Source organism: Phragmites australis, chromosome 11 (assembly GCF_958298935.1).
Source record: "Phragmites australis chromosome 11, lpPhrAust1.1, whole genome shotgun sequence".
NCBI lineage: Eukaryota > Viridiplantae > Streptophyta > Magnoliopsida > Poales > Poaceae > Phragmites > Phragmites australis.
This window is the reverse complement of record NC_084931.1, coordinates 27473649-27497611: the sequence shown is the minus strand read 5'-3', so window position 1 is coordinate 27497611 and position 23963 is coordinate 27473649. Positions and strand designations below refer to the sequence as shown.

The 23963-nt window shown below is 43.5% G+C and overlaps 3 protein-coding genes across 7 annotated transcripts; 2 read left to right on the top strand and 1 right to left on the bottom strand.

The window, feature by feature from the left end:
• The first annotated feature begins 1505 nt into the window (after positions 1-1505).
• On the top strand, positions 1506-10735 carry LOC133884458 (E3 ubiquitin-protein ligase UPL4). Of its 2 annotated transcripts, none has more exons than XM_062323884.1 (17): positions 1506-2526; positions 2609-2719; positions 2799-2915; positions 2999-3157; positions 3235-3396; positions 4757-4912; positions 4997-5118; positions 5255-6314; positions 6756-6822; positions 6931-8102; positions 8193-8420; positions 8502-8606; positions 9276-9356; positions 9436-9504; positions 9597-9725; positions 9806-9889; positions 10298-10735. In XM_062323884.1, the coding sequence occupies exons 1-17, from the start codon at positions 1861-1863 to the stop codon at positions 10361-10363; spliced, it is 4554 nt and encodes a 1517-aa protein (XP_062179868.1). In that variant the 5' UTR covers positions 1506-1860; the 3' UTR covers positions 10364-10735. The 2 variants fall into 2 exon arrangements, with proteins under 2 accessions (XP_062179868.1, XP_062179869.1); XM_062323885.1 differs by having other exon boundaries at positions 1507-2526; positions 3235-3393.
• Positions 10736-12366: 1631 nt separating this feature from the next.
• Positions 12367-16946, top strand: LOC133884812 (nuclear transcription factor Y subunit B-like). 2 transcript variants are annotated; one of them, XM_062324375.1, is made up of 8 exons: positions 12367-12690; positions 12809-13053; positions 13165-13294; positions 13978-13983; positions 14565-14657; positions 14729-14779; positions 16444-16510; positions 16594-16946. In XM_062324375.1, exons 1-7 carry the CDS (start codon positions 12382-12384, stop codon positions 16468-16470), a joined length of 861 nt encoding a protein of 286 aa, XP_062180359.1. In that variant the 5' UTR covers positions 12367-12381; the 3' UTR covers positions 16471-16510; positions 16594-16946. The 2 variants fall into 2 exon arrangements, with proteins under 2 accessions (XP_062180359.1, XP_062180360.1); XM_062324376.1 differs by lacking the exon at positions 13978-13983.
• Positions 16947-17738: 792 nt separating this feature from the next.
• On the bottom strand, positions 17739-23508 carry LOC133884457 (PWWP domain-containing protein 3-like). Of its 3 annotated transcripts, XM_062323883.1 has the most exons (5): positions 23368-23508; positions 22746-23244; positions 20498-22639; positions 18993-20399; positions 17739-18953 (listed from the first exon to the last, which is right to left on the bottom strand). In XM_062323883.1, the coding sequence occupies exons 2-5, from the start codon at positions 23203-23205 to the stop codon at positions 18247-18249; spliced, it is 4716 nt and encodes a 1571-aa protein (XP_062179867.1). In that variant the 5' UTR covers positions 23206-23244; positions 23368-23508; the 3' UTR covers positions 17739-18246. The 3 variants fall into 3 exon arrangements, with proteins under 3 accessions (XP_062179867.1, XP_062179865.1, XP_062179866.1); XM_062323881.1 differs by having other exon boundaries at positions 17739-20399; XM_062323882.1 differs by having other exon boundaries at positions 17739-20399; positions 20498-22603.
• Between the last annotated feature and the right edge of the window lie 455 nt (positions 23509-23963).

The window sequence follows — 23963 nt, the reverse complement described above, 5'->3', positions numbered from 1 at the left end:
AAGCAAAGATTTTAGCACCATAAGTGGAGAACAGTGTAGATGACTTTACTTGTCACTTGCCTTATTTTCTGGAAATCTATCAACTCTGCAGTAGATCTATTCGGGGTGAAGGTTCTGCTCTTGCATCCCTGAGTATCACAGGACATTGGAGGTGAAAATTTCCCATCACAGAACACGCGGGTGATTTCTGTGGCACACTTCATGCATCGGAAATTCAGCTGCCGAACAAGAGGTTTCACAGTGCTTACTTTTACAACAGTACCGCGCACCGTGACGATTTTCTCTACCAAGTGAATCCACAAATCAGTAATTCATATAGAACAGACATGTGAAACGCAAGGATAAAGAGAGGAAGTAATTAACTAATATGCTGACATGTCATAGAAGATATGCTGACATGTCACTGTCTAACCACCCCAAGGGGGATTTTGCACCAGGGTTAAATTTGTAGAATGATAAATGTAACTATTTTATTTGTAGGAGGGTATTTGTAATTTCATATGACTTGTAGATGGATATTTGCATTTTTTTTTCAAAAAATAATAATTAGATGTGTCTAGCCTCGGGTTCTCTAATCTAGTACGAGCAAATCACTCAAAGCTCTTTTAGAACGTAGAAATTTCATCTGCGGAAAAAAATACTGGACATAGTTATTTATATTCTAGATAATTTTTATCCCTCCGATGTGATATATTTTGGTTGATTAGAGTAAATACATTTTTTTTGTTAGCACGCTTCAAATGATATAATCTGATTTGCGATCCAATTGTACATTATATTTATTACAACTAAATCAACAAAGCATGATATTACATGATTATATTTTGATGAAAAACTAAACATATAATAAACAGGTTTCAGAAAAATTCTAGTTAACCTCATCCAAATTACATCCGTCCAACCAAATAAGAAATTAAATTGTTCTATTCATATTCTTTAATAAGAAATTAGATTGCCCTATCCAGCCAAACATGAATGGTTATATTATATTCAACTTTGTCCTCCAATCAAACGCACCATACAATATTATCTTTGACAACAACAACTGAGTTGATACATTTAGAGTTAATAGTTGATGGTACCGTGATACAATAAAACTTCCGCTCTTTATTAATACAGAAGAGACTCCTCATAACTTGCTAATTAAGTAAACACACTTCATAGAAAATAAATGATATTTTCATCGTCCATAAATACTATTATTCTGATAACTAAACAATACTGTAGCAGTAGCACAACCAATAATAAATTAATCGCTTGTTTTGAAGCATAAAGTTTTGATCAACCTGTACAACGACACAATTCTGAGCACTCACCTCTTTTAATTACCTAATCATAATCTAAACAGCCGATCACACAAGTAGAAGATTGGATAACCCCTCTGAAAAAAAAGAGATGGATCACCCGGGACGGACCGAACCAGCCAACACGAGTACACGAGTAACACGACGCGGCCATTCACCCACCCACGCCCCAAAAGCCGGAAGAAAGCCAGCCCCGTCCGCAAGCACTAAGCCACCACGGTTCCGTATTCCGTCTCCACCCACCCACCAGCCGCTCCCTCCCCCACAGTATGGCGGTGGAGCCGAACGCCCAAACAACCCCGGCACCGTAGAAACCCGCGGATTTTCCTCCAAAACCGGCCCGAATCGCATGAAAATCTCGCGATTTTGAACCGATCGGCGATCGCCCAGGGGAACGAAAACAAACTAAACCCACTCCCGCACGCCTCCCGTATATATCCGCTCGGGCCCCCAATTCGCCCCCCGATCGATCGATCGTGCGTCGTGCCAAAAGCGGCCAGGGGAGGTGTGTGCGCGCTGGCTTCGGTCCTCGGCGAGGGCTCTGGGACTGGGTGGGATGGAGAGCGGGAGCGCGCCGATGGATCGCTGCCGAAAGCGGCCGGACTCCGACCCCGAGGGCTCCGGCGAGCCCGAGCCCCCCGCCGATAAGCGCCCGTGCACGGCGGAACCGTCGATCTCCGCCTCTGCGGCCGTCGCTCCTCCCCCGCCGAGCGCGCTTGCTGCGGAGCACGGCGGCTCGGATATGGACACCTCGTCGTCCGGACACGCCGGCGACGCTGATGGGGACGCGGATGACGGGGATGGCGATGGCGATGGGGATGGGGGGTCGTCGTGCGAGTCGGATGGGGGCGGGAGCCCGAGGCCGTGCGGCCGCGGGGACGGGAGGTTCCATCGGATGGTGGAGGCGGTGGCCGCGGAGGGCGCGGGGGAGGGCGCGCTGGTGGCGGCGCTGACGGAGCTCTGCGAGGCGCTTTCGTTCTGCGCGGAGGACGCCGGGGGGTACTTCCCCACGGAGGCGGCCGCGCGGGCGCTGGTGCGGCTGGCCGGCGGCGGTGGCGATGGGGCGGGGGCTAGCCTCGACGTGATGCTGCTCTCCGTGCGCGCCATCACGTACCTCTGCGACGCCATGCCTCGCGCCTCCGACGCCGTCGTCCGCCACGGCCTTCTCCCCGTGCTCTGCTCCCGCCTCCTCGCCATCGAGTACCTCGATGTTGCTGAGCAGGTAACCGGAAAGCTCGAACAACCTGATCAGACGATCACATTGGCCTGAGGTGCTTTATCTGATTGTGCTGTTGCGTGTGCAGTGTTTGCAAGCGTTTGAGAAGATATCACGGAGGCAGCCTACACAGTGCTTGCAAGCAGGCATGATCACTGCTGTGCTGACATACGTTGACTTCTTCTCTTCAAGTATTCAGGTTAGATCGTAAAAAGTTCCATCTTAGGTGCTGAGAATTTAGTACAATTGCTAATTGGATGCCCGCCTGCATGGTTCAGAGGGTTGTGGTGTCAGCTGTCGCAAATGTCTGCAAGAAGGTCCCCGCAGATTGCTCCCAGTTTGTGATTGATTCAGTCCCAATGTTGTGTAACCTACTGCAGTCTGAGGACCAGATGGTACTGTTTTCACCCATCTAACTGAGCTTGTTTCGGCATGTGCACAGTGCTCTGCTTATGTTTCAAGTGATGTAAAATTCCAGGTAGTGGAGAAGGTTGCAGCTTGCTTGATAAGCATCGTGGACTCTTTTGGCAGTTCAGTTGATCGTCTCGACCAGCTCTGTCACCAGGGCGTCGTAGAGAAGGTCCTTCCTTTGATCAACACTGGTGGACTCATGACCCTTAGCCCATCGACTTGCAGTGTATGTTTGCTCTACGACTTCTTGCATATACCCAATTATGTGTTGAGGGAGTTGACTGTTGTGTCTTGTGATTGCAGAACCTGATTGGGCTTCTCGCTAAGCTAGCCTGTACTTCACTTGTGGCAGTGAAGTCTCTCTTTGAGCTGAATGTTGGTAGCACGATAAAGGGGATTTTGGTCACTTCAGACCTCTCCCATGGCATTCTATACTTGCCTTTGGAAAAACAAAACAACCAGGTTGTCTGTTTCATATCTTCTTTACTGCCTGAAGTAAGACTAGATGCGAATAGTGGACATGTTCAGTTGCTTGTTACTAATAGCTATCATGATGCTAAATGTTACTTTTCCTTTTGAGGGAAAGATGATGTGCTCTTCTGTGAATCAACTCACTTGCATTCGATAGTTTTGCATATGAGATTGATTTATTATCACACTTGTATGAACTGTTGTAGGTTTTGTGAAAAGAAGATAGTGTGAGAGATTGATCCTAGTAACTATGCAGGGTCTGGTGCCAATACAGTATTGTTGGCATGTCATTTTGTTGAGCGCAAGGGACATTTACAACTTCTTACAATTTCACCAAATGCATTACTTGTTTTATTTATTTACTTGAAGAAAGAATAACTTATGGGAAATCGGATACTTTGTTCCATGTGGGATGAAACTGAAGCTTTGAAAAGCTTAAATTTATGAGAGCTGTTTTTTTCCTGTTATGTTCAATTTGATCTATGGCCTGCACAAGCTATAACTATCCCCAATATGTAACTTTCTATGATTCTATCAATTTTCATTCTTTTGCAATGTCAACATCATATGGTGCAGGTGCCACTAATATGTCAAAGCATGACATGTGACTTCATATTATCAATACTAATAATCAATACATATGCCGTGACATCTGCAAACTGCTTATAGCACTAATTACGCATGCACCAAGCTGATTTACGTCAGTACATTTGCTCCCAAAAAACATGGAACCTAATTAGTTATATTACTATCATCTTTTATCATATAATTGTCCGTTCCAGGTATTTGTGACATTAAGTTTATAGTAACATTTCCTTTCATCAGAGTTCATAAAACCAGCATAAGCTTGCATTTGGGCTAGGCTCTTCTATTTACATGACTAGGAGAGACAGATATTAGGGAAAAATCAAAAACAGATTAAGAAGTTGATCTCAGTTTCTAGTCTCTTCCCTCTTCTAAAGTAACCCATGACGTCTGGTATTCCTCTTGACGGTAGTTACCGCATAATTATCTAAGGATCATTTCAATTGCACAACATCATTTTTTTCAAAACCCTAAATTTCATACTGTTGCAAAAAGAAAGGCAAAAGGAATATACAGGATTCTCCTGAATACCTGCTGATTTGAAAACTCTTGAAATTCTGCCTTCCCTTCTGAATTAGAGGAATAGTACCATATCTGATTGAGCTGATAATGGTGCCATGTCATGGCATTGTTTATAAGTAGGTACAGGTGTACATTTTTTTCCCCAGCCTGCATCCTTTGATTATACTTTCTGTGCAATGAGCATTCTTAAAGTGCTGACTCTGACAAGGTATCCCATGATTTGAAAATTTAATGATGATAATATCAGGTCAACGAAGCTCTGAAACTAGCAAACCAGTTGATTCCATCAGCAGCAAGAGACATTGAAGACACCCAGATCATACTTGCAAAAGAAAAAATAATTATGGATGAACCAAGGTTCTTGTGTCAGTTCTCTATGGATATTCTTCCTGTCTTGATCAAGGTCTCTTGATAGTAACAAACTAACAGCTCATAACAATGCTTGTGCTCTGAAATACGGAAGTGAGTTTACTGTCCTTTTGTGCAGGCGGTCAACTCTGGTGCCAATTCATACATTTGCTACGGCTGTGCTTCAATTGTAAACAACATTTGTTACTTCAGTAAACCTGAAATGCTTCAAGAGTTGCTCAAGGAAACGAACATATCAAGGTAAAAATGGCATGTGAAAGAATCGCAATATCACATTTCTTGCATGCAGTCATAGGCAAGACAAAGCTTGCATTTAAGTTGTACCCAAACTGCTGATTCTGAACGGACATTTTTGTTTTTGTGATCTATGTGGCAGCTTCTTGGCTGGTTTATTGTCTAGGAAGGATCATCACGTGCTAACCTCATCACTAAAGATAATCGAGATTCTCATGGAAAAGCTTCCTGATGCTTACCTTGGATCCTTTATCAAGGAAGGTGTAGTCTATGCAGTTGAGGCTCTTCTTACGCAAGAGGACTGCTCAAAATCCACTCATCTGTCTGATGGCTCGCAACAAACAGAGACTCAACCTGTCAGAAGAAATAAATCTACATGTTTCTGCTATGCATTTGATTCCCGCAGATCTGAAGCTGCCGAAACAAGGACTTGTAGGATTGGGAAGGACACTCTTCTTACTTTCGCAAGGCATGTGAAGACAACCTACTTTACTAAGGAAGTAGTGAGTTCTGAGATGGGGTTAACAGAGATTTTGCAGAAACTCAAAACTTGCTGCGCAGTTTTGAATGAGACCGCAGACAAGTCATCAGATCAAGACAATCTCCAAAATGAAGAACACTTGTCTACCATTTTAAGTGAGGTGATGATGGAGCTACATGGGGGAGAAACAATGACAACCTTTGAATTCCTTGAGAGTGGATTGGTCAAATCTTTATCAAATTACCTCTCAAACGGCAAGTACCTCCAGGTGGAGGAAAATATGAAATGCAGTGCTGACCATTTTTTGGCTGTGGTGAAAAGGTTTCAGTCATTTGCTCTGATGTCTTTCTCAAGAATGGATCAACACGGGGGTGATATGCTCTTGACACTGTTAGTAAGGAAGCTGCAGAATGCTCTTACTTCTCTTGACAACTTTCCAGTGATAATGAGCCACAACTTCAAGCCAAGGAGCAGTATTTCTGATATCCCTACAAGGCACTCAACAATTATTCCATGTATCCGAGTACAATTCAAGAAGGATGAAGATGAAGCGAACTTGTCAAGCTATGATAGTGCTGTGAATGTGGAAATATCATCCTCCTTGCGTACTATTGAAGAATTTTTATGGCCCAAAGTTAGTACAGATACAAACAGTCAGAAGGCTGCTAAAGATGAGCCTCAGGAGCGAGATTGCACACCGCAATCATCTCCTCCATCAGAGGTGTTATTCTGCCCATTTTGTTAATATCTTAGGAAGCACGACTAATTGGTATCTCTTGAATATGATAGGGTCCTTTTGATGAATTCTACATGCTTAGATTTCTTATATTTCTATTTCTAATCTTATGGGATGCTATTTATTCTTCAACTCATCTGTGCATGTATCAGCTTTTCTTCTGTAAGTGTTAGTTTTGAAATTAAACAGAGAGAAGGCCCTTTTTGCTGGAGATGGTTTTATATGTTGGTAGTTCCATGAAATGGATAAGTTCGCTGTCTGCTTTATGTATGCCTATGTCACAAACAGCTAATTGGGAATTTAACTGCTTAGAAATGCATATAAAGAGAAAGTGCTCGCTATGCTTTGATTCTGACAAAGCATGTCCTGTGAAATATTTTGATAGCCATTCTCGTTCTCTTTAAGACTAAAATAACTCTTTTTCAGGGCCTGATTTGTGAAAATCAAAATTCATCTGTAGAACCATGCTCAGAGCAAGGAACTTCATCTTCTGGTGAGTATGTGTAGCCTATATTTGATAAAACACTCAGCTTTACTGTCTGGTTTGTAGACCATCTTTTGTTCTGGCAACCTGAAAACTCCAATGAACGTGCAACTGCAGGTCAAGCAGAAAGAAACACTGCGACATTGAGTGATCACACCTTACAACCAAAACTGATATTTAGTTTAAAAGGAAAAGAGCTTGATCGATCTGTTACTCTGTATCAATCAATCCTGCAGGATCAGATCAATGCAGGTTGTGACATAATTCTGGACACACAATTTTGGCGCAGTGTGCATGACATAACTTTTAGAACAGCTGTTAACCCTGAAGCAAATGATTCTCCTAAACATTTCTCTACTGCAATAACATCAATAGATGACAGTGCAACTGGCTTTACATGGCAGATGCTCCCATTCTTTTCTAGTCTGTTGCTTGGCAAACTTCCTTGCAAACTTGACAGATCAAGTCCATCATATGACATATTATTTATGTTAAACATTTTAGAGGGATTAAATCGGTATTCCTTTCAACTCATCTCTGATGAGAGAAACCATTCTTTTGCCCATGGAAGGATAACTAACCTCAATGATCTGAAGGCTGTAGCTTCCTCGATTCCACAGCAGGAGTTTGTCAGTGCCAAATTGACGGATAAACTGGAGCAACAAATGCATGATCCATTGGTTTTAAGGTCTTCCTGCCTGCCTTTATGGTGCACTGAACTGATGGCTGCATGCCCTTTCTTGTTTTCTTTTGAGGCAAGATGGAAGTATTTCCAACTGACAGCATTTGGTTCTTTGACAATTCATCATGGACATATGATAGATCCAAGTGTTAACAATATAACAGAAAGGGGGTCTCCCCACTCGCGGAAGAAGTTCAAAGTTGATCGTGATGATATACTGGTTTCAGCTGCTAAAATGATGAAGTCGCATGCTAGGAGCAATTCTCTACTCGAAGTAGAGTATAAAGAGGAAGTGGGCACTGGTTTAGGTCCTACGATGGAATTCTATACATTGATAAGTCATGAATTTCAAAAGTCCGGTCTAGGCATGTGGAGAGGGGAGCTTCTTTGCGAAGCTGGTACTGATGATGCTCATGTTTCTAGATTCGTTCTCGCCCCTAATGGACTGTTTCCAAGACCATGGTCTGCTTCTGCAGACTGTGCTTCCTTCCAAGAATTGAACAGAAGATTCCACCTACTTGGTCAGGTTGTCGCAAAAGCAATTAAAGACAGCAGAATTCTTGACATTCCATTTTCTAAAGCATTCTACAAGCTTATATTGGGACAGGTATCTTTGACTCTGCATCCTTCAAATATGGATGACACTTGTTCTGTTTTCTTACTTTGTGTCTATCTAAATAAGCTTTCTCTTTCTTAGGAGCTTAATATTTACGATATCCAGTCCTTTGATCCTGAACTGGCAACGTCCCTTATGGAGTTTCAAGCGCTTGCTTGTCGAAAAAAATATGCAGAATCAAATTTGAGAAGGGACTGTCATATTATATCTGATTTGTCTTATCGAGGTTGTAGAATTGAGGATCTTGCTATTGATTTTGCTCTCCCAGGGTATCCAGAATATGTGCTTTCATCAGAGTGCTCTGACATTGTAAGTGTGTGCAAGTATGTTTCTTTTGCCAGCTTCTCAGCAGGTTAAAGTTTCCCCCTAAATTGCTTTTGTAATTTTCAGTTGAGTGTTGAGAATTTAGAAGAATATGTTCACCTTGTTGTCGAGGCAACAGTTAAAAGTGGAATTGCAAGACAGATGGAGGCTTTTAAATCAGGATTCAATGAGGTATATAATCTATAATTGTGTGGTTATCTATGCTTGTAACTAATGGCAGTTTTCACTTACACTATGATGGCTAGTTTTACCCTATTTCTGGAAATGCGCTAGTTCTGGAACGTGCATAGTAAATGTCATACATCAATGTTACTAATTACTAGCACACATAAACTTTGAATACACTAGAAAGCAAGTCTGTAATGATACAATGTAAAAACCTTCCGTTTTGTTATTAACCATGTAACTCTGTGTGTTTCATAATGAATATATATTAATCTAGTTTTAGTGAACTTCAGTTATTTCTTGTACTAATTTTCTGCTTTTTTAATTCACTCACCCTCCACCATATACCACATACAAGTATGCTAACTACTGGGCAATGCTTACTGTAAGTTACACTCGATAATAAATAGTCAGAATCCCAAAACGATGAGTATGGCTGCTTTGGTCTTTTAGACTTGGTTCTTGTTTACCAGGTTCAGGTCTATTTAGGGGTTAGTGCGGTTCCATATGCTTCTGGTTGTAATTAGGAAACCGTACATGGAGCCTACAGGATGACATGACCGCCTTGGTTATTTGCTTCATTTCGAATATTTCTCTCTCCTGCTGTGTTGTCTCTTACCATTTGTCTGTTAGGTAAATTCATATTGTTTGACACGCTGACACTGGGTACTGCAGGTATTTCCACTGAACAAACTCCAGGTTTTCTCAGAGGATGAGCTAGAGCGAATACTCTGTGGTGAACAAGATACTTGGGATGTATGTATCTATCTTTTGTTGCTATCTGTTCATATTTTGTTATCGTTCTATTCCCATTGCTGTTGTCGTGTTCGAACAGTTTGCGCAACTTGTGGATCACATAAAATTTGATCACGGTTACACTTCCAGCAGCCCTCCTGTCATTAATGTAAGTTTCTCTAGCTACAATATTTTGAATGTGAAACAGATGTTGTGAATTGTTAGTGGAGGTTTGTTTTTTAATTCCAAAATACATTGCAGTTGTTGGAAATCATACAAGAGTTTGGATCTCATCAGCGCAGAGCTTTCTTGCAATTTATAACGGGCTCACCTCGGCTTCCACCAGGCGGCTTGGCCGCATTAAATCCAAAGTTCACTGTTGTCCGAAAGGTCTCTTTTTCTTATAAAGCTTCTTTTGGATCGGTTCATTTTATCTGTCTTTTGCTAACATTGTGCAATATAATAAACAGCATAACAACAACAAGGCTGACCATGACCTGCCGAGTGTGATGACTTGTGCCAACTATCTTAAGTTACCTCCATACTCATCGAAGGTCTGAACTTGCTGCCATTCTGATATCTTTAATTGAGTGCAGCTTACTAGATAATTTATTTTCATTATTCTTTTCGTTTGACAATTTAGGACTTGTAAAACTTATAACAAATTAAGTGAAATAGATTGAAATGAACCATCAATGTTCTGGAGGTGCCCTCAAGATCCTGAGCCAACATAACTAGAGCATTATGAGCTGTAATTATTATTTTTTGTCTTAATTGATAGTTTCACCTAGTATAAAAGTCAGGCATAACCAGGATAATAAAAACTGCGTAGTGAACATAGTGTTCCTCGCACGATGATTATTGCACTCGTTTAGTTTCAGCATTGCTTTTCTTTTCCTTTTTTCCCCCGAAGTTTGAAGGTTTGCTTGCTTTAACACCAAGCTTCTTACTCTTACCTGCAGGAAAGGATGAGGGAGAAACTACTCTACGCAATTACAGAAGGCCAGGGGTCCTTCCACCTATCGTAAACTCATAAGCGATAACGACATGCCACACGCTGTAGAAGTTTGTGTTTCCTAAGTATCTCGTAGGAAATCGCGGTGTAAATGTGGGTGGTTCACTGCTTGGCTGACAGCACGATTCGGTGGAGGAGCTGTTTTTAGGAGAAACCAGAGGGCACCCGCCCGTCCTACCCTCTCTGTACATAGCAAATGGTTTTGATGTGTCCGAGTAGTGTGTGTGTCTCGCACATGGCGACCATCAGCTTAGTTTGCTTCCGTTTATGCAGCCTTCCCTTTCGGTGTACATATAAGTGGCTGTTTGAAAGTGTCAGTGCTCTCTACCCATCATCTATAAAGTACCATCTATATCAACTATGAATTGGTTGGTGTTCACCTTCACAGTCTTGCGTCTTCGAATTTGGCCAAAATTGATGTGAATAATAGTATTCTCGCTTGCCTGCTGGATGGCTTGGAACCCAGGAATTTCGTGCAAACAATCCAATTACCGCAGTAACACGACTGAAATTCATGCTTTCCAAATGGAATTTGGTACGATCGTAATTCCGTGCACCGTGGCCAAGTTTCTTCAGTCGTCACTGCCTTTATTTCTGCTGTGTTTTGGTTCCTTGGCGTGATGAGTTGTTATCTTTCTTCCTCGAAAGTTTCTCGTGGACGCGAGAGGTGGCACCCGAAGTCGCCAGAAAACGGTGAGTCGGGTCGCTTCCAGATGCAGACGAGTCCTGCGTCCGTGCTGGCACCATAGCTGACGGCAATCATACGGTTCCGTGGAATATGTGCTGGTTAAGTGTATCCCTGAAGATGATATGGTTTAATACCCACTGTTGCTTTGCTCAGAAGCCTGTGCTTAAAAGTAAATGACACCGCAAGTAGTGATCACAATCACGTCCTTCTTCCCTAAACAAAAGTCCCTCGAAAACGATCACGTCCTACAGAGTGTAACAGTATCTGACTTCGGAACTAAGCTGTACTTTAATTATCGGATAATAGGCTTGTTTGCATACGTCGCAAGCAACACCTTGTTGTGTAAAGGTGTATTTGGTTAGTATCTTATGGGGACCATCATTCTTGAATTTTGAGTGTGACTTGTATAGATTTTCTGCCTCATGATTGATATCCTTTTTGATAACTTTATATATTTTGTATGGACCAATCGGTAGTTGACTAAAAGCTTGTGAGGAAAGCTTTAAGTTCAAAGGCTGTTAAAAAATACTCAAAGGTGCACAAGCGACAGAGTAACTAGCAAATAGACATGCACATTTTGAAAAGTGAACATTTTCACTCCTATATCTTTTGTCGTTTTCTATTTGACATCTACATCTGGAAGATGAGTCATGATTGATAATTTTGTTAACTTACTAGAACTATCTATATCATTATAACATAGAACTATAACTTTTAAATTATATTTTCAAAATAACAAGAAATTAAAACCTTTTAATCTAGTCCCAATGTCACATCCATCAGTCACACATGTGATATATAGACTGGTCTACCCGTCAATCACACAAATGCAAAAAAAAAAGTTACGGTTTTATGAAATAAATTTCTAAAGTTATAGTTTTATATTTTAGTGGTATAAATAGTTATAGTTTTGTGAAATTTACTCTTTGCTAAATTACATGGTGCGACTTATGTGAGTTTTTGATGTGTTTGATTTACTTCAGAGATGTCATGCACCGGAGTTTCCATTATATGCTTGCACACTAATTCTAGTATACACATACACTTTTTTATAAAAAAAAAGTTAATAACATATCGTGTCTAGCGCACACAAATTTTCATATATCTCCCTTCTTTTGTCTTTACATGCATTTTTTATGCGATTATATGCGCCAGAAACTTTTTTCCACCTTTTTCTAGGCTGAGGCTACTGACTCATCAACGATTAAAGGGCGAGAAAAAAACTGCGAAAAAAATCCCTCCTCACCAACAATCCCAATTTAACTTGTTCGTAACTTTTTTTTTTCACCCGAAATCATAGCCCCTCGGGTCCTGGTGGGAACAGGACAAACCACCTCAGACACATGCCAAAAAGGCATGCCCTACGGAACACCTACCACGGTGCACCAGGTCCACGGTGCACCGGGCTCTCCTACGCACCCACGCGGCGGCGCCCGCGGTGCGCTATATATACCCCACGGACGGCCCGGATGCCTCCACCCCCCGCATCGCACCCGCCCGGGCCGCCTTCTCTTCTGCAGCGTCCGATCTCCCACTCGCCGCCCTCCCCGCGCGCTCGTCGCTCGCTTCCCCACCTCGGCCCCCGCCCTCCCCGCGCGCTCGCCACCTCGCCTCTCCTCCTTCCACGTCGCGCGCGCTCGCGCTTATATAGGGTACGCCTCCTCCCTTTCCAAACCCCTCCTCTCCCGCCTCCGCGAGGGGCTAGGGTTCGGCGGGGTGAGCTGATGGATCTAGGGTTTCGTTGGGTGGGTGGTGGTGGTGGTGGTGCAGGAGGAGCGTATGGCGGACGGACCGGCGAGCCCCGGGGGTGGCGGCGGGAGCCACGAGAGCGGGAGCCCCGGGGGCGGCGGCGGAGGTGGCGGAGGCGGCGTCAGGGAGCAGGACAGGTTCCTGCCCATCGCCAACATCAGCCGCATCATGAAGAAGGCCATCCCAGCCAACGGGAAGATCGCCAAGGACGCCAAGGAGACCGTGCAGGAGTGCGTCTCCGAGTTCATCTCGTTCATAACCAGCGAGTGAGTGCCCTGAGTGGAGCTGGCTGGCTGCTGCTCTGTTTGTTTAGCTTGGATGTGAATTCGAAACGGAGCTTTGTGTTGACTTGCCGGCGCTTCGGTCGCTGTCTGCAGGGCGAGCGACAAGTGTCAGAGGGAGAAGCGGAAGACCGTCAACGGCGACGACCTGCTGTGGGCGATGGCCACGCTGGGGTTCGAGGACTACATCGAACCCCTGAAGGTGTACCTCCAGAAGTACAGAGAGGTGCGTACTGATGACGGTGTTTTGGTAAATCGCAGTTGGAGTTGTCTCGAGATGATTAAGGAGGATTTATACTTTGTGGGCGAGGCTGGGTAATCACCAATTTATCACCTTTTGGATTGCAATATTGATTGAACTCAATTAATATTGTTGAGCATGGGGGGACTGATAAGTGACCCACTTCAATCCTTATCCTTCTGATCCCTATTTATTGCGTGAGTTGAGGATATGAAGAAGTCCCTGTGTTCCTAGATACTGCTTCAAATATAGTTTCTGGAAGAGTCTTTTCCACTAAGTAATGTTGTCTTAGGATTCCAAGGTGAGACAATCCAAAATTACTCTGTTTCATTGAACAGTGATGGAAGCCTCTCGTTACTTTTGTTGCATGTGACTAAAATATTATAGGCTTATAGCAACAAAAGCTCTTTTTGATAGGGTACGTTTGCATTGCAAGATGTAATTTCCTTGAAAAGCTGCACCTCTACACAAAAGGCACCTGAATTTGTTCCTCCCTCTTACAGATCATACCAGATCTAGTTTTGAAATTGGAGGTTAAAAAAAATCTTGCTTGGGGCCCGGAGTATAGCTTGTGCTTTTGTGTATGCCTTATTTTGTTGGTTGAATAGTCCATTTACGTGGTTTCTCTTTTCTGTCTTATGTCTGGTGCATGGCTGTGCTGATTGCAGATGGAGGTATGTGGTCTTAAAATCTTCTCAACAATGTCTTGTTAGCTAATTTTTGCCTGATGGTGATTCCCTCCTTAGATTTTTTTCTCATGTTTTTAGACATTGATATGTAAATGGTTTTAAATGTGAAAATTTTGCTGTAGCTAGAATTGACCTGGAAAATGTTAATTTGAGCTACATGTGCCTATATTCACCTTGATTTTAGCTCATCTGCACACAGGGCAACGGAAGTTAAGCATTTAATAGCGACTAATCAGGTGCTTGTTCTTTGTCTTGAAAAACTAATATAGTAGGTACATATAGTAGGTACATATTTGATTGAAATCCCAGCTCTGCGCCATACGAGGTACTATATGCTAGATTCATGTAGAATTGCACCCTCCCCCTCATGTTGACACAGCTCTTTATTTGACTTCACTGACGGCTTTGGCATGTTCTTATGCTCTCTCACAATGCTAGCTGTAAGAAGTTGATTTTTTAGGGTATAGGATTAGGATGTTGTCGTGATCCGTGATTGCACTAGTAAGCTTATACAAATCTGAGATGTACGGACATTATTCAGGTCCTCTTTCTTTGATAATAAACAGGGTGATAGTAAGTTAACTGCTAAAGCTGGTGATGGCTCTGTTAAAAAGGATGCCCTTGGTCAAGGGGGAGCAAGTAGCTCAGCCATGCAAGGGGTTAGTATTTTGCCTGTTTCATTCTTCTTCTTCTGGTCTACTGATAAGCTAACTGTTTATGTTTATTTTAGATGGTCCAACAAGGAGCATACAACCAAGGAATGGGTTATATGCAACATCAGGTGATTTGCTCGATTTTTTTGTTGACAAATTATTAGTTTGTTACATACTTGTAGTATGTTTTAGCACCAATCTTGAGATCCAACATTAGTTGCATAGTTGGTCTATGTCAAAGGTTTTCTCCTGAAGGATCCTCATGGGTTATTTTGCCGCATGTATTCTCAACTCATCAACTTCTGGTGCTTGAGACACCATCATGCTTGAGAACCATTAGATGAAAAGTGCATCAGTTCAAGGTTCTAAGGCGTCACGTAGTTGACAAGGCGCTCCGGTGAGGGCTGCGTGTCATGATGCCTAGTTGTTTTGGCCGTGTCCCATGTTGTATCACGCAGCTGCAGGCAGATGTTGCGCCCGTGAGCTGCTGCAGATGGATCCCGCGCTGTTGCGAGCTGTGCTAGTCGCCGGATCCGCGCCATCCCGCACCGCTGCCGCCGGATCCAAGCCTGGGAGCATCAGGATAGTGGTGGCGATGTAGCACTTTGGGATGGGACATGAGAGGACCAAGACGGCAATGCGACGATGGCTGAGGAGATTGGGTGAAGCAGTGGCGTGCAGAGGTGAGAGGAGATTGGAGGGGCAGCAGAGGTGAAAGAACGGGAGAGGTAACTGCAGCATGGGCGAGAGAAGTCTAGTAGAGGCAGAAGTGAGGTGATTTTTTAGGGTTTGTGGGTTTGTTCATTTACTGTTGAGCTGATTGGGTCAGCCCACTTTCTCTCTCTCTCTCTCTCTTATTACAATGGTTGGGCCGCAAAATCTTTCTTCATGCTCCTATTTATTTTTCGTCCTCCTCTTTGCTGCTGTTTCTTAGGATGTGTATGGCGTCGCCTTGCCTCGCCTTACAAGCGCCTAGCCATTGTGAAAGGGGGCGGTCGCCACGTCTCCCCTTACCGTTTTAAGAACCTTGCATCAGTTAGTTAATTGCAGTTGTGATATTTTCCTTAAGTTATTGATGGATAGTTCCCTAACTTTGCAATTTATTTGGATTCAACAGCTTGATGACCTCCTTTTAAGTTGTTGTTTTATAACTATCCCTGCAAGTTGTTTCCTTTTTTCCACTAGAACAGTTGCATCTGGAAATTTTCTTTTTTACTGTATATTTGTATCCTAAGGAGGGAATTTCGAGGATATCACATTCCCCTAAGTTGAGTGAGTGGCATATCCTGAAACTCAGCTTAGTAGAGTGTCATGTCCTGAAAGGCTCCTGGTGCTAGTGTGCTGTCGTTACCCCTTGAGATCCCATGCTGAAGTCTGGAGTTTTCGAAACCATTCAGAGGAAAAATGTTTGAATAAAAGAGAGATGAAATACAAACAAGATCTAGTCATAAAAAATGAGATGAAAGATAAATAAATAATACCTATTTACCAGGTTGAAGATTTTGTATGCGTTGGACTTTTCTAGATTTGCCCTTTTTTCTTTTGAGATATATAGTATTGTTTTATCAGAGCACACAAACACATATACTTTTGCTAAGGAAAAGTAGATGATGATTGATGAGAATGCACAATACCCTGGTTAATTCCGTTAGAACATGATTGTAAATGTGCATGCCATGATCATTCCAGGTGTTAGCAATGAAAATTAAACCTATTGGATATGTTTGGTTTTGTTGTTGTTGCCTTGGATACCTGTATAATTGCTGATACCATTTTTGCTCCCCTTACTCAGTACCGTAATGGAGACATCTCAAACTGAAGGTACGAAGTTTTTCTTGCGACAGCTGCTCCTCCGCCAGGTACATGCTTGCGTTGTTGTGGAATTTTGTTACTTTGGTTTCTATAGGAAACAAGCTCATGTGCTGTTATATTTCTAAAACAGGTGGGTTTTCGTGGATGAGCAGAGTAACCTGCTGCCCCCAATAGGCCCGTTTTTATCTGCCAGAACTGATGAGGCTGCTTCCCAGATGTAAATTGCTTCCCTGAGAATAGTTTCGGTTGTGGTCTAGCATCATGGTTGTATGTATGTTAATTCAGAATAATTTAGCAATTGGATTTTGGCCGCGATTTGGTTCCATATATTTGTATTGGGAGGCATAAACATTGTGTTATTGTAAACTTGTGTATTAAACTATGAGATGAGCTGCTTTAGTTGTAACCACCCGTATCCTTGTTGTATCAGTAGGCATCATGTTTACTGGAGGCCCAGAATATTCAGTTGCTCATCCTTGGATATTCTGTGTGTTTAATCTCTACTTGCATGTCATCCTTCTCTTCTAGCTTGCGATAGGCATTTTGGGTGATCTCATTCGCTGTGTTCGCCCATTGTGACATTCAATGATTTTTCATTTTCCGGCATTATTGTGTTTCTGACTTATTTCGGTTCTTAAAACCGTAAAAAGAATTATCTTAGGATTGTAATGGGAATATGTTGATCTCGGAACAAAGGTACTCAAGCAGGGACTACTTCAGAGCCATCTCGGCCCAAGTTCTCAATCTGGACACTTCTGAGCCATTTCGGCCCAAGTACTCAATCTGGACACTTCTGAGCTATTTCGGCCCAAGTATTCGTCAGGTAAACAAAGCTAGGTACGCAAACGCTCTGTTCTGACTGTCTGCATTTCGTCTGTCCATGAATTGAGTTTCTGATTCAACATTCAACAAACTCAGAATTGTAGACACCGATAATTGGCTTATATTCTATACGCACAGCTGTCAGCTGAATCAAATAAACCTGCCTCTCCTCTGATTATGCAACAACTGAACGACTTGAAGCACTAAACGCTGAACTCGCAGTAAGATAAGCAGATTCTAGTACTTGCATCACTCGATACTAGTTCATAGCATCCACCGTGAATGTTAGACAACCGAGAGGGAAAAGGTGAAGGAAAAAATTACAAGTCCTTTTCCCCACATCTACCTTCACTAAAGGACACATGACGACGCCCCCAGGCATGAACGGGTGACCAAGGCATACGCTACACTGTAAATCAGGTAGCACAGAAGAGCCTGCAGGTTGCACGAAACATCGCACAAGGGGAACTAAGATTTAATGACCAATCAATGAGCAGACAGAATTCACCTAACAAACCTACGTGATATGGTAAAGGAATAAACTCCAGAACAGTTAGTTTACAAATCACAAATGGTACAAGAATCTTCAGATTCCAGTAGATTGAACAAAGACTCCCAAGCCTGACCATGAAATGTTGGAATGAACATGGCTTCCCCTATCTGATTCAAGATCTTAACCCCAGAGGCTGATCCTCCAACTGCGGCACCAAGGTATAGGAAGAAACTCCATTTATGATAAACTACACGTGTGCATCCGATACGACTAGATGAAGTTCATATCAAAGGCAAGGGCAAAGATGTAACTCCCCTAGTTACTAAAAACTAATAGCATTATGATGCTAGAGTGGGCTCCCCTTTTTTTCTGTACAGACCACGCTATCTAGATGAGAGAATCAGTTGAGCAGACTACCCCAGTATCAACAGAAACTTGCATCAATGCAACATAAGCTAGCCGGTTTGCTCACTTGTCTGCTTGTACATCTGGGGCCCCAACTGTTGTTTCCTCTATAGTCTTCTCAGATGCTCTAGCTTTCTCATCTGGTCTTTCAACAGTGGAATCCTCCACAGTTTTCTCGGCTGTAGTTGGTTTTTCATCGGGTGCCTCAACCGTGGTTTCCTCTATAGTCTTCTCAGGTGCTCTAGCTTTCTCATCTGGTATTTCAACAGTGGAATCCTCCACAGTTGTCTCATCTGGTTTCTCAACCATGGCATCCTCCACAGATTTCTCGGTTGTAGTAGGTTTTTCATCTGGTGGGTCAACCGTGGTATCATCTATAGTCTTCTCAGGTGCTCTAGCTTTCTCATCTGGTGTTTCAATAGTGGAATCCTCCACAGTTGTCTCATCTGGTTTCCCAACCATAGCATCCTCCACAATTTTCTCAGCTGTAGTAGGTTTTCCATCTGGTGCCTCAACCGTGGTTTCCTCTATAGTCTTCTCAGGTGCTCTAGCTTTCTCATCTGGTGTTTCAACAGTGGAATCCTCCACAGTTGTCTCATCTGGTTTCTCAACCATGGCATCCTCCACAGATTCCTTGGTTGTAGTAGGTTTTTCATCTGGTGCATCAACCGTGGTATCATCTATAGTCTTCTCAGGTGCTCTAGCTTTCTCATCTGGTGTTTCAACAGTGGAATCCTCCACAGTTGTCTCATCTGGTTTCTCAACCATGGAATCCTCCACAGTTGTCTCATCTGGTTTCTCAACCATGGCATCCTCCACAGTTTTCTCGGCTGTAGTTGGTTTTTCATCTGGTGCCTCAACCGTGGTTTCCTCTATGGTCTTCTCAGGTGCTCTAGCTTTCTCATCTGTTGTTTCAACAGTGACATCCTCTACGGTTGTCTCATCTGGTTTCTCAACCATGGCATCCTCCACAGATTTCTCGGTTGTAGTAGGCTTTTCATCTGGTGCGTCAACCATGGTATCATCTATAGTCTTCTCAGGTGCTCTAGCTTTCTCATCTGGTGTTTCAACAGTGGAATCCTCCACAGTTGTCTCATCTGGTTTCCCAACCATGACATCCTCCACAGTTTTCTCGGCTGTAGTAGGTTTTTCATCCGGTGCCTCAACCGTGGTTTCCTCTATAGTCTTCTCAGGTGCTCTAGCTTTCTCATCAAGTGCTTCAACAGTGACATCCTCTACGGTTTTCTCATCTGGTATCTCAACCATGGCATCGTCCACAGTTTTCTCGCCTGTAGTAGGTTTTTCATCTGGTATCTCAACCGTGGCATCATCTACGGTTTTCTCAGCTGCTGTAGTTTTCTCATCTTGTGCTTCAACATCATCTACAGTTTTCTCATCTAGTGCCTCAACATCGTCTGCAGTTCCCTCAGCTGTTCTAGTTTCCTCAAGTGGTGCTTCAGCAGCACTTCCACCTTCTGCAGTGTCCCCAGTTATTGATTCAGCAACAGCTTTATTTTCTTTTTTCTCATCCAGTGCCTCAACTTCAATTTCAATTTCAATTTCACCTTCTCTGGTCTCCCCAGCTTTATTTTCTATTTTCTCATCTGATGCTTCTGCTATAGTTTCACCTTCTGCAGTCTCCTCAACTAGTCCTACAGCAGCAGCATTATTTTCCATATTTTCCTCGACTGATAATTCAACATTTGACTCCACAGTTTCCTTAACCATGATCGAGTGCCCAGTAGTTGCGTCAGTCATAGATTCAGCTTGCGGAGTTTGTTTTCCCACCTCAATTTGTCCACCTGATGCTTCAGTTACAGCTTCCACTTGAACAGTTTGCTCAATCATACCTTCATTTGATGCACCAGTCGCAGCTACAGACTGGGTAATCTCCAATAGACCTTCGACTGATGCTTCCTTCTGAGTGAAAGCTTGCTCAACAGTGCTAACTTGCTCAGACGACCCTTCAGCCACAGATTCAGCTTGTGCACCTGATCCAAATTGTTCAGCATGACCAGTCAGCTCAGCATCAATGTGTTCAGTTTTCTCAACATCGTCTGCTTGATTGACCGATGTCTTGTCTGAAGCTTCCACTTGAGATGTTTGCTTGGCGGCAACTTGTTCAACTGACGGTTCTCCCACAACTTCTAATTTCTCAGTTTGGTCAACCCGGTCAATTTGCATAGCATCCAGGGAAACTTTAGATTCACTCAGACCTAGAGAAAAGGCATGGTCACATGGCAGAAGTAAGCATTAAATTTATAAAGTAACTTTATTAAATACGCATATGCATACAAATAGAAGGAATTTTTACCATAAACCTCTGGGCCACAATCTTCAGTGTGTTTCTCAGGATTATTCACTTCTGACTTGCCTAGAGAAAACGGCATATTCACAAGACGGTAGCTACGAAGCGAAGGTCCAAAGGTGCCATACTTGCCAGCAACACTGAAAGCTCTTTCAGCATCAGTACGTTTCTTGAAGACAACTTTAACAGTATTTGTGTCCTTCTGCACTTCAGTCTCGGTTTCTTTTAGTGGTCCATAGCGACTGAACATCTTAATTAGATCCATTACTGAAGGAACAGCAGCCGACCTGCCAAAGCTCAAAACAAGTGCAGTGGGCTTGAACTCATCAACCATCTTTTCATCGACATGGATAATTGATCTTTCTATCACTTGTATCTGTTTCTTGGGACCTGAAGCTCCAAGTTCCTGCAAAGGAACATATGTCTCTTGTGATGATCTCCGTCTACGTCTTGGCCTCGTGGTGGAACTTTCTTTTCTGAGATTGTGAATGGGGTGATTATGTAAGCTCAATCCGGACCAGTAGGAGTCCTGCATATGATCAGTTGTTTCTACCTCAGGAGAAGGTAAAACCTTCCTCTTCCTCCCCCTCTTTGATGCAGTTTTTTCAACAACGCTTGCTTCAGTAGTAGTAGAAACAACATAGTTTCTGTAATCACTGTAGTAACTGATTATCATCGCCAAAAAATTATAACTATTCATTGGCTCTGTGGCAACTAAGCATAGCTGTGACAACAATTCCTGGGGATCCGCAGTGTGGTTCCTGTGCATGCGTCTCCTTTTTGCCCGGTTCAACACAGTAAGTTCATCAACAGCATCATCGCTAGAGATATCAAATTCTCCATTCTCTGCTTCAGCAGTGTTCTTATAAACTGTTGGTTCAGTCTGAGCCTTCACAATGGAGGACGATCCTGTCAGCTGGCTTGCAGCTCGCCGAATGCACTCACCAATCTTGAAAGAAATACCACCAGTTGGAGTTGTAGAATTCTCTGAATCTTCAAATGAGTCAAAGCTTCTTTTCTTCTTCTTCTGTAAGTTGTCAAAATCATCAAAGTCCATAACCATTTGTTTTTCATCACAAGTAGTATCATTGGCCTGATTAGATGTGCCTTTTTTCTCCATCACCGCTTGGTAGTCCTCAGGTTTTTGTTTACGAGGTCTCCCCCTGCCCCTTTTGGGCTTATCATGAGTAGGATGCACTTCATTAATGACAGCTTCCTCAACCATTACATTATGGGTGGACGGAGTGTCCATGCCATCCTCAACCCACGCACTGCCAGTTTGAAATGATGCAAGTTCAGAGCATCCCTTAGATCGATAGAAAGAAGTAAGTTGAGAACATGCTATCACTAACTCCAACAGGTCACCCCCTTGGCCAGGAAATAGAGCCAACTCCTTAATATAATGAAGGAGGTTCTCAGGACTGAAACATTTTAAGATCTCAGACCGATTAACTGCAGAGCAGGTAACTCCATCCTTGAGCCCAGCGTTCTCGACCGTATAGGACATGCCGCTATCAGAAAGCTCCTCTGGCAAACAAGAACAGCTCATACCTGACAGTATACGCCTCGAGAGTTCTTCAAGTGCATTATTAACTGAGCCAACAAAAGCATCTGAGCTGCTCTGTTTCTCCATTTGTGAATAGTTTGTCACGAAAGGCTTCAACTGGGATTCATCGCACCAAGCAAAAGTATTGTCACCAAAATACGCTACCAAATGGCTGCCCTTTTTCTGGTGCTTCAGCGCCAACTCGGATGCATCTGACTGATAAAAAATTTCACCAGGCCACCAAGGATGACTTTTTACTTTGCCCCAGACAAGATCAGAAACTCGAAAACCACCTTTATCAAGCAGAGGCAGACAGTACCTAGCACACTGATCAACATTTCCTGGACTAGCAACCTCATTACCGCTGGGATTATTTCCACTGCCAGGTACCTGCTCCCCTGTTTGCAGGAGCATTTCAGATCTATCATCCGGTTGGTCAACTGCAGGTGCCCCGACATCTTCATGGATCTTGGAGCTTCCCTCGACATCACCAGGCACATTATTCTGTATTTCCGTATCACAATGTGCTACACCATTATCCCTTTCTTTATTTTCTCTCCCAGGGTCTGCATTTACACAATTTTCTTCAAGTTTTTTGGATTCTGAAATGGAATAAGTAAGTATTATTGGAGGTGCTGAGTGAGTTAAAAACGGTGTCATCAATAGGCGACACATCAAACAGCGGAGAGCTCTGAGTAGTCTCCTTACCGGCTTCAGCATGTTCAAGAGTGGCAGAACCAGCTGCTTTCACCGCTTGACCAGCAGCAGCAGGCGCAACTACGTCTTCAACCGGGACCGGCTTCCTCTCCGCCTCATTCTGCAGACCTCCAGCTCCCGCTTGCACCGTCTCCTGACCACCTGCTCCTCCGTTCACCCCATCCGCGCCCTCCAACGGCTCGTCTCCGCGCCCTTCTTCAGTAACCATACCAGCCGACTCCGTCGCGTAAAGCGAATCGCTCACCGCCGTCACCTCGCCCCCTTCCTGCTCAACATCCATCGCCGCAGCCTCATCGCTCTCCACCACCCGAACCTTCCCCTCCACCTTCACCTCGGCGGTGGGAGCAGGCACCACCTCCTCCGCGGCCTCTGCCATCGCCACGTCAGCACCCGCCACCAGCTTCGGCTTGCCACCCCCCGGATCCGAGGCCGCCACGGCCTCCGAGCTCATCGGAGCAAGGTCTCGAGGCTGGCCCCCCGGCGAGGGAATCTGGAAGGATTAGAACAGCGGGAGGAGTCAGCGGAGCTCGGAATTCCCCCCGATCCGGCGGGCGCCGAGCGAGGGGGGGCGAAACCCTAGGCCCAGATCAGTGTGCGGGAGCTTGGAATTCACCTGGACGAGCCGCGAGCGGGCGGGGGACGGGGGCGAGGGCGTGCGCGTGGTGAGCGGGGAGCAGCACGGGAGATGGCGCAGACAGAGAGATGCGGGGGGGAGAGCGGAAGCCAATTCTACAGTATTTTTAAAGACCTAATTCAATCGTATTGTCTGATTTAACGAATGAGTTGAAATATATATATATATATATATATATATATTATAGGAAAAAGTCTTTCATATAATCTGATCCTATAAAATTTATTTTCGGAGGAGCAGCGATGAGGGAGTGTGCTCGTGCTCAGCTTCCGTGTTGTGTATCGGTGCTTGGAGCTCCGAAGCGTACATGTTTGGCCTTCGAATTGAGATCTGATCTGAACGGTGTTCGTGAGTCGTGATCAACAGTTTTTAAAGGGAAATTGATTATATGTTTTAAAATAGATTAGTTTTTGATAATATGTTTGAAAATGGTCATATTTTATTCTATGTTTTATAGAGATTGGTTTGTAATAAAATTTTATATTGAGTAAAAGAGGTAAAGGATAAATTTTATTACGGACTAGTTCATGTGGGATAAATTATGACTAAATTTCGTAAAACTACAGATACTTTGA

Bases quoted from the DNA above. Each gene is read 5' to 3' on its own strand.
- LOC133884458 (XM_062323884.1), top strand. From the start codon at position 1,861: ATGGAGAGCGGGAGCGCGCCGATGGATCGCTGCCGAAAGCGGCCGGAC. The intron at 8,103-8,192 runs GTATCTTTGACT...TCTCTTTCTTAG, and splicing joins ACAAGCTTATATTGGGACAG to GAGCTTAATATTTACGATAT. The intron at 9,890-10,297 runs GTCTGAACTTGC...TCTTACCTGCAG, and splicing joins TACCTCCATACTCATCGAAG to GAAAGGATGAGGGAGAAACT.
- LOC133884812 (XM_062324375.1), top strand. From the start codon at position 12,382: ATGCCAAAAAGGCATGCCCTACGGAACACCTACCACGGTGCACCAGGT. The intron at 12,691-12,808 runs GTACGCCTCCTC...GTGGTGGTGCAG, and splicing joins CGCGCTCGCGCTTATATAGG to GAGGAGCGTATGGCGGACGG. The intron at 14,658-14,728 runs GTTAGTATTTTG...TGTTTATTTTAG, and splicing joins GTAGCTCAGCCATGCAAGGG to ATGGTCCAACAAGGAGCATA.
- LOC133884457 (XM_062323881.1), bottom strand. From the start codon at position 23,205: ATGAGCTCGGAGGCCGTGGCGGCCTCGGATCCGGGGGGTGGCAAGCCG. The intron at 22,640-22,745 runs GTAAGGAGACTA...ATTCCATTTCAG, and splicing joins TCTTGAACATGCTGAAGCCG to AATCCAAAAAACTTGAAGAA. The intron at 20,400-20,497 runs GTAAAAATTCCT...CCTTTTCTCTAG, and splicing joins TTGTGGCCCAGAGGTTTATG to GTCTGAGTGAATCTAAAGTT.